This window comes from Hyla sarda, chromosome 11 (genome assembly GCF_029499605.1).
Source record: "Hyla sarda isolate aHylSar1 chromosome 11, aHylSar1.hap1, whole genome shotgun sequence".
NCBI classification, from domain to species: domain Eukaryota; kingdom Metazoa; phylum Chordata; class Amphibia; order Anura; family Hylidae; genus Hyla; species Hyla sarda.
This window is the reverse complement of record NC_079199.1, coordinates 106023554-106040396: the sequence shown is the minus strand read 5'-3', so window position 1 is coordinate 106040396 and position 16843 is coordinate 106023554. Positions and strand designations below refer to the sequence as shown.

The 16843-nt window shown below is 51.9% G+C and overlaps 1 protein-coding gene across 1 annotated transcript in view; it reads left to right on the top strand.

The window, feature by feature from the left end:
• The first annotated feature begins 1744 nt into the window (after nt 1–1744).
• The window catches only part of NPR1 (natriuretic peptide receptor 1), a 133265-nt gene continuing 118166 nt past the window's right edge, over nt 1745–16843 (top strand). Inside the window, exon 1 of the mRNA XM_056547333.1 lies at nt 1745–2751. Within this exon, the coding sequence (XP_056403308.1) occupies nt 2049–2751 (703 nt within the window). The 5' untranslated portion in view covers nt 1745–2048. The remainder of the gene's footprint in view (nt 2752–16843) is intronic.

Genomic DNA, 16843 nt, shown 5'->3' with positions numbered 1-16843 from the left:
CTCTCCATCACCCATACTCTCTCCCTGTATAACACTCTCCATCTCTCATACTTCCCCTGTATAACACTCTCCATCTCTCATACTTCCCCTGTATAACACTCTCCATCTCTCATACTCTCTCCCTGTATAACACTCTCCATCTCTCATACTTCCCCTGTATAACACTCCCCATCACCCATACTCTCTCCCTGTATAACACTCTCCATCACTCGTACTTCCCCTGTATAACACTCTCCATCACCCATACTCTCTCCCTGTATAACACTCTCCATCTCTCATACTCTCTCCCTGTATAACACTCTCCATCACTCGTACTTCCCCTGTATAACACTCTCCATCACCCATACTCTCTCCCTGTATAACACTCTCCATCACTCGTACTTCCCCTGTATAACACTCTCCATCACTCGTACTTCCCCTGTATAACGCTTCTCATCCCTCACACTCTTTTCTTTCTCCCACTGATGTTATTGTCCCCATCTCCGCTCCTTGTCCCCGTGCCCCGGAGTCCTCTCTCTGTCAGGGACCCCTTCCTTCCTCTCTGTACCAATACTTCCTTAATTTCTCGGTCCCTGTTGTCACCTTCCTGACTTTGTATGTCTGTGTATTACCACACCCTCCGTCTCCTCCATACTCCCATCTCTCCCTCATTCCTCTCCAGATACCTGTCTCTTACACAATCCCTCCCTCTCGTCTCCCACCTCTTCTCACTTTCCTCCTCTTCTTGCTCATCCGCCTGTGTCCCCCCCTGTACCCCGTTACCCCTGACCGCTTCCCCTGTACCCCGTTACCCCTGACTGCTCCCCCTGTACCCCTTTACCCCTGACCGCTCCTCCCCTGCCAGACGACTCCCTTCCTCCTCCCTCCATCCCCGTTCATTACCTGGCTCGGCTCGGAGAACTTCCTGGGAATCTTCACCTTTTCTCCGATTTCATTTTTGAGAATCGCTTCTTCTTCACATAAATATTTGTTTCACTTGGGAGCGAGAAAAAAAACAACAAATTTCTTGGTTCTGCTCTTCAGTAAAATTCTGGGTGTCCTCCAAGTTTCAAGGGTTGGAAGAATTGCCTCCTCTGCGCCTCCGACGAGAGCCCCCCGTAGGTTCGCTTGGGCTCCCAGATCCAGTTTGACAAAGCTGGGGGAGAAACCTGGATGCTTGGGGTTGTCCCCATATAGCCGGCGAAGGGTTAACACGCAGGGCTTATGATAACAACCCTTTTGTCATTGAGTCAGGGAAAGGAAAAAAAGGAAGCCTGCCTCCAGATAATACGGATCCTGTCCTCCAGTTACTTCCAGCAGCGGGAATCTAATGGCTGAGTGCGACGCTCGCTCCCTCACCCAGACGTGGAGATGATTAACCGGAGTCTGCATGTATCTCGGTGTGAGGAACAGCGATAGGAGACTCAAGTGCTCAGAAGAGGCTGGAAGGAACCGAGAGTGCTCCTCACCTCCTTCTCCTGAGTGCTCCTCACCTCAGTGCTCCACACCTCCTCAGTGCTCCTCACCTTCTCCTGAGTGCTCCTCACCTCCTCCTCAGTGCTCCTCACCTCCTCAATGCTCCTCACCTTCTCCTGAGTGCTCCTCACCTCAGTGCTCCTCGCCTTCTCCTGAGTGCTCCTCACCTCCTCCTCAGTGCTCCTCACCTTCTCCTGAGTGCTCCTCACCTCCTCCTCAGTGCTCCTCACCTCCTCCTCAGTGCTCCTCACCTTCTCCTGAGTGCTCCACACCTCCTCAGTGCTCCTCACCTTCTCCTGAGTGCTCCTCACCTCCTCCTCAGTGCTCCTCACCTTCTCTAGCTTGCTCCTCACCTTCTCCTGAGTGCTCCTCACCTCCTCAGTGCTCCTCACCTTCTCCTGAGTGCTCCTCACCTCAGTGCTCCTCGCCTTCTCCTGAGTGCTCCTCACTTCCTCAGTGCTCCTCGTCATCTCCTAAGTGCTCCTCAGCTTCTCCAGAGTGCGCCTCACCTCCTTAGTGCTCCCGCCTTCTCCTCAGTGCTCCTCACCTTCTCCTTCCTTCTTGGATATGTGGAACATGAGGTTCCTCTAACCATGATGGAAGTTTGGATGCTGGCGTTGCTGTTGGTTTGGTGTGTCGGTCGCAGTTCTCAGACAGACGGAAAAGTTCAGAATTTGACGTTGGCCGTGGTACTTCCCGAGACAAATACCCAGTATCCGTGGGCTCTGCCCAGAGTTGGACCGGCCATTAAACTGGCCATCGAACGGATTAACAATGACTCCAACCTTCTTCCCGACCTCAATGTCTGGCCCGTGTTCGGGAACAGCGAGAACAAACATGGCAGGTGTTCGGACATGTCCGCTCCGTTGGTGGCCGTAGACTTTCAGTTCACCTACAAACCTGCTGCATTCCTCGGTCCCGGATGTATGTATTCGGCCGCCCCGGTAAGTCGGTTCACGGGGCATTGGAAGGTCCCACTTATCACGGCTGGGGCCAGTGCCTTCGCATTTGGTGATAAAGTGGAGGAGTACAAGTTCACCACCAGGACGGGACCAATTTATTTGAAGTTAGGACAGTTCGTTGTCCAGCTCCACCAGCAATACAACTGGAACAGGCGAGTGATGCTCCTCTACAGCATGGACAAGAAGGATGACCGGCCATGTTACTTCACCATCGAAGGTCCATACGTGGAGCTGGGAAAACTCAAGAACATGACCATCGTGGACATGAACATCAACGAGACAGAACCGGTCAACTTCACACCCATCATCCAGGACATCATACAGAAAAGCCGCAGTAAGTAGATCCTGAATAACATTTCTATTCTGGGGGGGGGGGGATGGCAGAGCAGATGCCATCCGGGTAAAGAGGCATTGAGAACAATCCAAGCTACAGATGTAGAGGAGCCGACTTTGTTACTTAACTCTTATGAAACTTCAGTGTTTGTCTTATGATCATCTGCAGTAGGTCTTACTGTAACATGGTAATACATCCTGAGCCCAACCAGATCACACAGATAACTCTGCTACATCCATACAAAGTAATAGTTAATACTTCTGAAATAGTCAGCTATCCTATACTTCTGCAAACTAAGTCCGTCTGCCAGAGTCAGTTCTTCTGTATATGTGTCGGCTCTGCTGCTTTTAGCAGAGTCAGCTTTGCTTCAGTGTTACATTGTACAGTCAGCTCTGCTAGAACTTACAACTGAGCTCTGCTGCATCTATAAAATACAATTCTCACATTTTACAGTTCTGATGGAGTCAACTCATATACCTGACAGTCAACTCTCCTACCTCTGATGGAGTCAGCTCTTATACACCTGACAGAGTAAGCTCTGCTATCTCTGATGGGGTCAGCTCTGCTACCTCTGATGGGGTCAGCTCTGCTATCTCTGATGGGGTCAGCTCTGCTATCTCTGATGTAGTCGGCTCTGCTATCTCTGATGTAGTCGGCTCTGCTATCTCTGATTGAGTCGGCTCTGCTACCTCTGCTGTAGTCGGCTCTGCTACCTCTGCTGTAGTCGGCTCTGCTATCTCTGATGGGGACAGCTCTGCTATCTCTGATTGAGTCGGCTCTGCTACCTCTGATGGGGTCAGCTCTGCTACCTCTGATGGGGTCAGCTCTGCTATCTCTGCTGTAGTCGGCTCTGCTACCTCTGATGTAGTCGGCTCTGCTACCTCTGCTGTAGTCGGCTCTGCTATCTCCGCTGTAGTCGGCTCTGCTACCTCTGCTGTAGTCGGCTCTGCTACCTCCGCTGTAGTCGGCTCTGCTACCTCGGCTGTAGTCGGCTCTGCTACCTCCGCTGTAGTCGGCTCTGCTTCCTCTGCTGTAGTCGGCTCTGCTACCTCGGCTGTAGTCGGCTCTGCTACCTCTGATGTAGTCGGCTCTGCTACCTCCGCTGTAGTCGGCTCTGCTACCTCTGCTGTAGTCGGCTCTGCTATCTCCGCTGTAGTCGGCTCTGCTACCTCTGCTGTAGTCGGCTCTGCTACCTCTGCTGTAGTCACCTCTGCTGTAGTCGGCTCTGCTACCTCTGCTGTAGTCGGCTCTGCTATCTCCGCTGTAGTCGGCTCTGCTACCTCCGCTGTAGTCGGCTCTGCTACCTCTGCTGTAGTCGGCTCTGCTACCTCTGCTGTAGTCGGCTCTGCTACCTCTGCTGTAGTCGGCTCTGCTACCTCCGCTGTAGTCGGCTCTGCTACCTCTGCTGTAGTCGGCTCTGCTACCTCTGCTGTAGTCGGCTCTGCTACCTCTGCTGTAGTCGGCTCTGCTACCTCTGCTGTAGTCGGCTCTGCTACCTCTGCTGTAGTCGGCTCTGCTACCTCTGCTGTAGTCGGCTCTGCTACCTCTGCTGTAGTCGGCTCTGCTACCTCTGCTGTAGTCGGCTCTGCTACCTCTGCTGTAGTCGGCTCTGCTACCTCCGCTGTAGTCGGCTCTGCTACCTCGGCTGTAGTCGGCTCTGCTTCCTCTGCTGTAGTTGGCTCTGCTACCTCGGCTGTAGTCGGCTCTGCTACCTCTGATGTAGTCGGCTCTGCTACCTCCGCTGTAGTCGGCTCTGCTACCTCTGCTGTAGTCGGCTCTGCTATCTCCGCTGTAGTCGGCTCTGCTACCTCTGCTGTAGTCGGCTCTGCTACCTCTGCTGTAGTCACCTCTGCTGTAGTCGGCTCTGCTACCTCTGCTGTAGTCGGCTCTGCTATCTCCGCTGTAGTCGGCTCTGCTGCTTTTAGCAGAGTCAGCTTTGCTTCAGTGTTACATTGTACAGTCAGCTCTGCTAGAACTTACAACTGAGCTCTGCTGCATCTATAAAATACAATTCTCACATTTTACAGTTCTGATGGAGTCAACTCATATACCTGACAGTCAACTCTCCTACCTCTGATGGAGTCAGCTCTTATACACCTGACAGAGTAAGCTCTGCTATCTCTGATGGGGTCAGCTCTGCTACCTCTGATGGGGTCAGCTCTGCTATCTCTGATGGGGTCAGCTCTGCTATCTCTGATGTAGTCGGCTCTGCTATCTCTGATGTAGTCGGCTCTGCTATCTCTGATTGAGTCGGCTCTGCTACCTCTGCTGTAGTCGGCTCTGCTACCTCTGCTGTAGTCGGCTCTGCTATCTCTGATGGGGACAGCTCTGCTATCTCTGATTGAGTCGGCTCTGCTACCTCTGATGGGGTCAGCTCTGCTACCTCTGATGGGGTCAGCTCTGCTATCTCTGCTGTAGTCGGCTCTGCTACCTCTGATGTAGTCGGCTCTGCTACCTCTGCTGTAGTCGGCTCTGCTATCTCCGCTGTAGTCGGCTCTGCTACCTCTGCTGTAGTCGGCTCTGCTACCTCCGCTGTAGTCGGCTCTGCTACCTCGGCTGTAGTCGGCTCTGCTACCTCCGCTGTAGTCGGCTCTGCTTCCTCTGCTGTAGTCGGCTCTGCTACCTCGGCTGTAGTCGGCTCTGCTACCTCTGATGTAGTCGGCTCTGCTACCTCCGCTGTAGTCGGCTCTGCTACCTCTGCTGTAGTCGGCTCTGCTATCTCCGCTGTAGTCGGCTCTGCTACCTCTGCTGTAGTCGGCTCTGCTACCTCTGCTGTAGTCACCTCTGCTGTAGTCGGCTCTGCTACCTCTGCTGTAGTCGGCTCTGCTATCTCCGCTGTAGTCGGCTCTGCTACCTCCGCTGTAGTCGGCTCTGCTACCTCTGCTGTAGTCGGCTCTGCTACCTCTGCTGTAGTCGGCTCTGCTACCTCTGCTGTAGTCGGCTCTGCTACCTCCGCTGTAGTCGGCTCTGCTACCTCTGCTGTAGTCGGCTCTGCTACCTCTGCTGTAGTCGGCTCTGCTACCTCTGCTGTAGTCGGCTCTGCTACCTCTGCTGTAGTCGGCTCTGCTACCTCTGCTGTAGTCGGCTCTGCTACCTCTGCTGTAGTCGGCTCTGCTACCTCTGCTGTAGTCGGCTCTGCTACCTCTGCTGTAGTCGGCTCTGCTACCTCTGCTGTAGTCGGCTCTGCTACCTCTGCTGTAGTCGGCTCTGCTACCTCCGCTGTAGTCGGCTCTGCTACCTCGGCTGTAGTCGGCTCTGCTTCCTCTGCTGTAGTTGGCTCTGCTACCTCGGCTGTAGTCGGCTCTGCTACCTCTGATGTAGTCGGCTCTGCTACCTCCGCTGTAGTCGGCTCTGCTACCTCTGCTGTAGTCGGCTCTGCTATCTCCGCTGTAGTCGGCTCTGCTACCTCTGCTGTAGTCGGCTCTGCTACCTCTGCTGTAGTCACCTCTGCTGTAGTCGGCTCTGCTACCTCCGCTGTAGTCGGCTCTGCTACCTCCGCTGTAGTCGGCTCTGCTACCTCTGCTGTAGTCGGCTCTGCTACCTCTGCTGTAGTCGGCTCTGCTACCTCCGCTGTAGTCGGCTCTGCTACCTCTGCTGTAGTCGGCTCTGCTACCTCCGCTGTAGTCGGCTCTGCTACCTCTGCTGTAGTCGGCTCTGCTACCTCTGCTGTAGTCGGCTCTGCTACCTCTGCTGTAGTCGGCTCTGCTACCTCCGCTGTAGTCGGCTCTGCTACCTCTGCTGTAGTCGGCTCTGCTACCTCTGCTGTAGTCGGCTCTGCTACCTCCGCTGTAGTCGGCTCTGCTACCTCTGCTGTAGTCGGCTCTGCTACCTCTGCTGTAGTCGGCTCTGCTACCTCTGCTGTAGTCGGCTCTGCTACCTCTGCTGTAGTCGGCTCTGCTACCTCTGCTGTAGTCGGCTCTGCTACCTCTGCTGTAGTCGGCTCTGCTACCTCTGCTGTAGTCGGCTCTGCTACCTCTGCTGTAGTCGGCTCTGCTACCTCTGCTGTAGTCGGCTCTGCTATCTCCGCTGTAGTCGGCTCTGCTATCTCCGCTGTAGTCGGCTCTGCTACCTCTGCTGTAGTCGGCTCTGCTACCTCCGCTGTAGTCGGCTCTGCTACCTCCGCTGTAGTCGGCTCTGCTACCTCTGCTGTAGTCGGCTCTGCTACCTCTGCTGTAGTCGGCTCTGCTACCTCTGCTGTAGTCGGCTCTGCTACCTCTGCTGTAGTCGGCTCTGCTACCTCTGCTGTAGTCGGCTCTGCTACCTCTGCTGTAGTCGGCTCTGCTACCTCTGCTGTAGTCGGCTCTGCTACCTCTGCTGTAGTCGGCTCTGCTACCTCTGCTGTAGTCGGCTCTGCTACCTCTGCTGTAGTCGTCTCTGCTACCTCTGCTGTAGTCGGCTCTGCTACCTCTGCTGTAGTCGGCTCTGCTATCTCCGCTGTAGTCGGCTCTGCTACCTCTGCTGTAGTCGGCTCTGCTACCTCTGCTGTAGTCGGCTCTGCTATCTCCGCTGTAGTCGGCTCTGCTACCTCTGCTGTAGTCGGCTCTGCTACCTCTGATGTAGTCGGCTCTGCTACCTCTGCTGTAGTCGGCTCTGCTACCTCTGCTGTAGTCGGCTCTGCTACCTCTGCTGTAGTCGGCTCTGCTACCTCCGCTGTAGTCGGCTCTGCTATGCATACTTCCTGGCGTTAGTTGCGCGGTCCTTGAGCCGGATTCCCTGGTCGATTCGTTCCTAAAATTAATATTGAAGGAATCTTTCAAAAACAAATTAACTTTTGCCGTTAAAATTGTATTAAAGTTTAATCACACGGCGCGCCCCCCAGGTCCCCTCAGCACTCGCTCTCGATTACTCGTAAAGGGCAGCGGAGTTGCGAGTTCTGCTCCATCTCCAGGCGCGCTGACAACCGATCCGAAAACGCAAATCTTCACCCTGAGAGGTTAATTCCTCTGGTGACATAACGAAGACGGCGACAAATCTGCCATTAATGAGTCTGAGGATCTCCTGGGGGAGGTCGGGATCAGCAAAATTCCTCAGTGACAGGTGGCATTACAGGAGGGCGCTGCCAGGAACCCAAACCTGCTCCACCGTGGGTGCAGACCCTGGAGATGGGGGAACTACAAGTCACAGCATGCTTGAGAACACCTCATACATGACTATTAATCCCAGCATATAATGCAGTGTTACCCAACCAGTGTGCCTCCAGCTGTTGCAAAACTACAACTCCCAGCATGTACGGGCATGCTGGGAGTTGTAGTTTTGCAACAGCTGGAGGCACCCTGGTTGGGAAACACTGATATAATGCTCTATAATGGGGAGGAATCCATCTATACCAGCTCCATATGGGGGACAGGACCTCACATGACCAGCCTCTGGTTCCCTCCAGCATACCAAGGGTTAATGATCAGTTTGGGGGGGTCACATAGTTACAGATGAAGTTAATAAATAACCAGGTCCCATAACCAGGAGCCGCAAGTATGACGGCCATTTTACAACCAACACTATTATTAAGGTACAAGCAGGAGAAGGGGGGGGGGGGGGGGGGGCGGCACATGTTCTTCCTGCCACTGAGGGCACCGCGCCAACTATACAGACATATTGTTACCAACCCAGCGCCAACTGCGTCACCTCCAGCCACAACACGTGTGTAACGTCTGCGCACTACAACCACCAGCAGAACCCCACACATCACCCCCCGTGTGTCTACAACCGTATATAATCCTCAAATGTGTCCTCCTCATGTGATCACAGCTCTATATAATCCCTACACATCATGTGATCACAGCTCTATATAATCCCTACACATCATGTGATCACAGCTCTATATAATCCTCACACATCATGTGACCACAGCTCTATATAATCCCTACACATCATGTGATCACAGCTCTATATAATCCTCACACATCATGTGACCACAGCTCTATATAATCCTCACACATCATGTGATCACAGCTCTATATAATCCCTACACATCATGTGATCACAGCTCTATATAATCCCTACACATCATGTGATCACAGCTCTATATAATCCCTACACATCATGTGATCACAGCTCTATATAATCCCTACACATCATGTGACCACAGCTCTATATAATCCTCACACATCATGCGACCACAGCTCTATATAATCCTCACACATCATGTGACCACAGCTCTATATAATCCACACACATCATGTGATCACAGCTCTATATAATCCTCACACATCATGTGACCACAGCCCTATATAATCCTCACATATCATGTGATCACAGCTCTATATAATCCCAACACATCATGTGATCACAGCTCTATATAATCCCTACACATCATGTGACCACAGCTCTATATAATCCCTACACATCATGTGATCACAGCTCTACATAATCCCTACACATCATGTGACCACAGCTCTATATAATCCCTACACATCATGTGACCACAGCTCTATATAATCCCAACACATCATGTGATCACAGCTCTATATAATCCTCACACGTCATGTGACCACAGCTCTATATAATCCTTACACATCATGTGACCACAGCTCTATATAATCCCTACACATCATGTGATCACAGCTCTATATAATCCTCACACATCATGTGACCACAGCTCTATATAATCCTCACACATCATGTGATCACAGCTCTATATAATCCCTACACATCATGTGACCACAGCTCTATATAATCCTCACACATCATGTGACCACAGCCCTATATAATCCTCACACATCATGTGATCACAGCTCTATATAATCCCTACACATCATGTGATCACAGCTCTATATAATCCTCACACATCATGTGACCACAGCTCTATATAATCCCTACACATCATGTGACCACAGCTCTATATAATCCCTACACATCATGTGATCACAGCTCTATATAATCCCTACACATCATGTGACCACAGCTCTATATAATCCTCACACATCATGTGACACAGCTCTATATAATCCCTACACATCATGTGACCACAGCTCTATATAATCCCTACACATCATGTGACCACAGCTCTATATAATCCCTACACATCATGTGATCACAGCTCTATATAATCCCTACACATCATGTGATCACAGCTCTATATAATCCCTACACATCATGTGACCACAGCTCTATATAATCCCTACACATCATGTGATCACAGCTCTATATAATCCTCACACATCATGTGACCACAGCTCTATATAATCCCTACACATCATGTGACCACAGCTCTATATAATCCCTACACATCATGTGATCACAGCTCTATATAATCCCTACACATCATGTGACCACAGCTCTATATAATCCCTACACATCATGTGACCACAGCTCTATATAATCCTCACACATCATGTGACACAGCTCTATATAATCCCTACACATCATGTGATCACAGCTCTATATAATCCCTACACATCATGTGATCACAGTTCTATATAATCCTCACACATCATGTGATCACAGCTCTATATAATCCCTACACATCATGTGATCACAGCTCTATATAATCCCTACACATCATGTGATCACAGCTCTATATAATCCCTACACATCATGTGATCACAGCTCTATATAATCCCTACACATCATGTGACCACAGCTCTATATAATCCCTACACATCATGTGATCACAGCTCTATATAATCCCTACACATCATGTGACCACAGCTCTATATAATCCCTACACATCATGTGACCACAGCTCTATATAATCCTCACACATCATGTGACCACAGCTCTATATAATCCTCACACATCATGTGATCACAGCTCTATATAATCCCTACACATCATGTGATCACAGCTCTATATAATCCCTACACATCATGTGATCACAGCTCTATATAATCCCTACACATCATGTGACCACAGCTCTATATAATCCTCACACATCATGCGACCACAGCTCTATATAATCCTCACACATCATGTGACCACAGCTCTATATAATCCACACACATCATGTGATCACAGCTCTATATAATCCTCACACATCATGTGACCACAGCCCTATATAATCCTCACATATCATGTGATCACAGCTCTATATAATCCCAACACATCATGTGATCACAGCTCTATATAATCCTCACACATCATGTGACCACAGCTCTATATAATCCCTACACATCATGTGACCACAGCTCTATATAATCCCTACACATCATGTGATCACAGCTCTACATAATCCCTACACATCATGTGACCACAGCTCTATATAATCCCTACACATCATGTGACCACAGCTCTATATAATCCCAACACATCATGTGATCACAGCTCTATATAATCCTCACACGTCATGTGACCACAGCTCTATATAATCCTTACACATCATGTGACCACAGCTCTATATAATCCCTACACATCATGTGATCACAGCTCTATATAATCCTCACACATCATGTGACCACAGCTCTATATAATCCTCACACATCATGTGATCACAGCTCTATATAATCCCTACACATCATGTGACCACAGCTCTATATAATCCTCACACATCATGTGACCACAGCCCTATATAATCCTACACATCATGTGATCACAGCTCTATATAATCCCTACACATCATGTGATCACAGCTCTATATAATCCTCACACATCATGTGACCACAGCTCTATATAATCCCTACACATCATGTGACCACAGCTCTATATAATCCCTACACATCATGTGATCACAGCTCTATATAATCCCTACACATCATGTGACCACAGCTCTATATAATCCTCACACATCATGTGACACAGCTCTATATAATCCCTACACATCATGTGACCACAGCTCTATATAATCCCTACACATCATGTGACCACAGCTCTATATAATCCCTACACATCATGTGATCACAGCTCTATATAATCCCTACACATCATGTGATCACAGCTCTATATAATCCCTACACATCATGTGACCACAGCTCTATATAATCCCTACACATCATGTGATCACAGCTCTATATAATCCTCACACATCATGTGACCACAGCTCTATATAATTCCTACACATCATGTGACCACAGCTCTATATAATCCCTACACATCATGTGATCACAGCTCTATATAATCCCTACACATCATGTGACCACAGCTCTATATAATCCCTACACATCATGTGACCACAGCTCTATATAATCCTCACACATCATGTGACACAGCTCTATATAATCCCTACACATCATGTGATCACAGCTCTATATAATCCCTACACATCATGTGATCACAGTTCTATATAATCCTCACACATCATGTGATCACAGCTCTATATAATCCCTACACATCATGTGATCACAGCTCTATATAATCCCTACACATCATGTGATCACAGCTCTATATAATCCCTACACATCATGTGATCACAGCTCTATATAATCCCTACACATCATGTGACCACAGCTCTATATAATCCCTACACATCATGTGATCACAGCTCTATATAATCCCTACACATCATGTGACCACAGCTCTATATAATCCCTACACATCATGTGACCACAGCTCTATATAATCCTCACACATCATGTGACACAGCTCTATATAATCCCTACACATCATGTGATCACAGCTCTATATAATCCCTACACATCATGTGATCACAGTTCTATATAATCCTCACACATCATGTGATCACAGCTCTATATAATCCCTACACATCATGTGATCACAGCTCTATATAATCCTCACACATCATGTGACCACAGCTCTATATAATCCCTACACATCATGTGATCACAGCTCTATATAATCCCTACACATCATGTGATCACAGCTCTATATAATCCCTACACATCATGTGACCACAGCTCTATATAATCCCTACACATCATGTGATCACAGCTCTATATAATCCTCACACATTTCCTCATGGAGGGAGAGGTTTCCATGGTTACTGTTACCACAGCGAGGTCCATAACATTGATCTGTATAGAGGCCGGTGCTGGAGCTGAACCATTGACTTATATCGTCTATCAGGATATTTGAGGATACACACTAGATTTATCAAATCTTGTGTAGAGAAGGAGCGGAGCAGTTGCCAATAGCAACCAATCAAATCACTTTCATTATTTCAAAAATGAAAGCAGCGATCTGATTGGTTGCTATGGGCAACTCAGCAACGTTTCCACTGGACGGGTTTTCTCTCCTTGTGAATATAAGATATATACATATATACGTAGGATATTCCCCTCGCCGGGTCACATGACCATAGTCATTGATTCTGCTGTTCCATGGCTGGGTGTGATAGAGTAGCGCCTCCGGTGTTGATATAGAGGTTATACGCCGCTCATATAGTGGCGCACTGACGTCAGTGAACACGTCGTCGTCGCGCTCGGTGCTGACATACGCAGCGCCATATAGACACTTTGATGTAAACACTCGCACTCGGGAAGGAAGCCTCGCGTTCCCTGACAGCGGCGTCCACCCCTCATCCTGCGGAAGGATTCAGGCAGCGGGAGGAAGCCGTGTGTGACATTCTGTGCTGCCACCGCTCCCTGAATCTTCCTCCATCATTAACCCCTGCCCTGCCACTACATCTGTGCCGTCCATACCTGGCCTGACCCACCAACTGCAGAGTAACAAACACCCCACTGACCCGGGTAGCAGTGGCCTCCTATAGGGGTCAGCTGTCCACAGAGTATGGTCACTGGGCTGATATAATAGAAGGGGTGTATGGAGCCCACTCTGGGCAGGTCACCACCATGTGCCCCCCAAAGATCCCTCTCTTCTTCTATGTGCCCCCCGAGGGTCCCTCTCCTCATCTATGTGCCCCCCAAGGGTCCCTCTCCTCATCTATGGTGCCCCCTGAGGGTCCCTCTCCTCATCTATGTGCCCCCCTAGGGTCCCTCTCCTCATCTATGTGCCCCCCGAGGGTCCCTCTCCTCATCTATGTGCCCGCTGAGGGTCCCTCTCCTCATCTATGTGCCCCCCAAGGGTCCCTCTCCTCATCTATGGTGCCCCCCAAGGGTCCCTCTCCTCATCTATGGTGCCCCCCAAGGGTCCCTCTCCTCATCTATGGTGCCCCCCAAGGGTCCCTCTCCTCATCTATGGTGCCCCCCAAGGGTCCCTCTCCTCATCTATGTGCCCCCCTAGGGTCCCTTTCCTCATCTATGGTGCCCCCCTAGGGTCCCTCTCCTCATCTATGTTCCCCCCTGAAGGTCCCTCTCCAGATCTATGTGCCCCCCTAAGGGTCCCTCTCATCTATGGTGCACCCCGAGGGTCCCTCTCCTCATCTATGTTCCCCTGAAGGTCCCTCTCCTCATCTATGTGCCCCTGAGGGTCCCTCTCCTCATCTATGTGCCCCCGAGGGTCCCTCTCCTCATCTATGTGCCACAGAGGGTCCCTCTCCTCATCTATGTGCCCCCCGAAGGTCCCTCTCCTCATCTATGTGCCCCCCGAGGGTCCCTCTCCTCATCTATGTGCCCCCCAAGGGTCCCTCTCCTCATCTATGTGCCCCCCGAGGGTCCCTCTCCTCATCTATGTGCCCCCCCGAGGGTCCCTCTCCTCATCTATGGTGCCCCCCGAGGGTCCCTCTCCTCATCTATGTGCCCCCGAGGCTCCCTCTCCTCATCTATGTTCCCCCCGAGGGTCCCTCTCCTCATCTATGTGCCACCGAGGGTCCCTCTCCTCATCTATGTGCCACCGAGGGTCCCTCACCTCATCTATGTGCCCCCCTAGGGTCCCTCTCCTAATCTATGGTGCCCCCCTGAGGTCCCTCTCCTCATCTATGTGCCCCCCGAGGGTCCCTCTCCTCATCTATGTGCCCCCCGAGGGTCCCTCTCCTCATCTATGGTGCCCCCAAGGGTCACTCTCCTCATCTATGGTGCCCCCAATGGTCCCTCTCCTCATCTATGGTGCCCCCGAGGGTCCCTCTCCTCATCTATGTGCCCCCCGAGGGTCCCTCTCCTCATCTATGTGCCCCCCGAGGGGCCCTCTCCTCATCTATGTGCCCCCCGAAGGTCCCTCTCCTCATCTATGTGCCCCCCGAGGGTCCCTCTCCTCATCTATGTGCCACCGAGGGTCCCTCTCCTCATCTATGTGCCCCCCAAGGGTCCCTCTCCTCATCTATGTGCCCCCCGAGGCTCCCTCTCCTCATCTATGTGCCCCCCAAGGGTCCCTCTCCTCATCTATGGTGCCCCCCTAGGGTCCCTCTCCTCATCTATGTGCCCCCCAAGGGTCCCTCTCCTCATCTATGTGCCCCCGAGGGTCCCTCTCCTCATCTATGTGCCACCGAGGGTCCCGCTCCTCATCTATGTTCCCCCGAGGGTCCCTCTCCTCATCTATGTGCCACCGAGGGTCCCTCTCCTCATCTATGTGCCACCGAGGGTCCCTCACCTCATCTATGTGCCCCCCTAGGGTCCCTCTCCTCATCTATGGTGCCCCCCTAGGGTCCCTCTCCTCATCTATGTGCCCCCCGAGGGTCCCTCTCCTCATCTATGTGCCCCCCGAGAGTCCCTCTCCTCATCTATGTTCCCCTGAAGGTCCCTCTCCTCATCTATGTGCCCCCAAGGGTCACTCTCCTCATCTATGGTGCCCCCAAGGGTCCCTCTCCTCATCTATGTGCCACCGAGGTTCCCGCTCCTCATCTATGTGCCCCCCGAGGGTCCCTCTCCTCATCTATGTGCCCCCCGAGGGTCCCTCTCCTCATCTATGTTCCCCTGAAGGTCCCACTCCACATCTATGTGCCACCAAGGGTCCCTCTCCTCATCTATGGTGCCCCCCTAGGGTCCCTCTCCTCATCTATGTGCCCCCGAGGGTCCCTCTCCTCATTTATGTGCCCCCCGAGGGTCCCTCTCCTCATCTATGGTGCCCCCCGAGGTTCCCTCTCCTCATCTATGTGCTCCCCGAGGGTCCCTCTCCTCATCTATGTGCCCCTCGATGGTCCCTCTCCTCATCTATGTGCCCCCCGAGGGTCCCTCTCCTCATCTATGTGCCCACCGAGGGTCCCTCTCCTCATCTATGTGCCCCCCGAGGGTCCCTCTCCTCATCTATGTGCCCCCCGAGGGTCCCTCTCCTCATCTATGTGCCCCCCGAGGGTCCCTCTCCTCATCTATGTGCCCCCCAAGGGTCCCTCTCCTCATCTATGTGCCCCCGAGGGTCCCTCTCCTCATCTATGTGCCACCGAGGGTCCCGCTACTCATCTATGTGCCCCCCAAGGGTCCCTCTCCTCATCTATGTGCCCCCGAGGGTCCCTCTCTTCATCTATGGTGCACCCCGAGGGTCCCTCTCCTCAACTATGTTCCCCCCTCAAGGTCCCTCTCCTCCTCTATGTGCCCCTCGAGGGTCCCTCTCCTCATCTATGGTGCACCCCGTGGGTCCCGCTCCTCATCTATGTGCCCCCCGAGGGTCCCTCTCCTCATCTATGGTGCCCCCCGAGGGTCCCTCTCCTCATCTATGGTGCCCCCCTAGGGTCCCTCTCCTCATCTATGGTGCCCCCCTAGGGTCCCTCTCCTCATCTATGTGCCCCCCGAGGGTCCCTCTCCTCATCTATGTGCCCCCCGAGAGTCCCTCTCCTCATCTATGTTCCCCTGAAGGTCCCTCTCCTCATCTATGTCCCCCAAGGGTCACTCTCCTCATCTATGGTGCCCCCAAGGGTCCCTCTCCTCATCTATGTGCCACCGAGGTTCCCGCTCCTCATCTATGTGCCCCCCGAGGGTCCCTCTCCTCATCTATGTGCCCCCCGAGGGTCCCTCTCCTCATCTATGTTCCCCTGAAGGTCCCACTCCACATCTATGTGCCACCAAGGGTCCCTCTCCTCATCTATGGTGCCCCCCTAGGGTCCCTCTCCTCATCTATGTGCCCCCGAGGGTCCCTCTCCTCATTTATGTGCCCCCCGAGGGTCCCTCTCCTCATCTATGGTGCCCCCCGAGGTTCCCTCTCCTCATCTATGTGCTCCCCGAGGGTCCCTCTCCTCATCTATGTGCCCCTCGATGGTCCCTCTCCTCATCTATGTGCCCCCCGAGGGTCCCTCTCCTCATCTATGTGCCCACCGAGGGTCCCTCTCCTCATCTATGTGCCCCCCGAGGGTCCCTCTCCTCATCTATGTGCCCCCCGAGGGTCCCTCTCCTCATCTATGTGCCCCCCGAGGGTCCCTCTCCTCATCTATGTGCCCCCC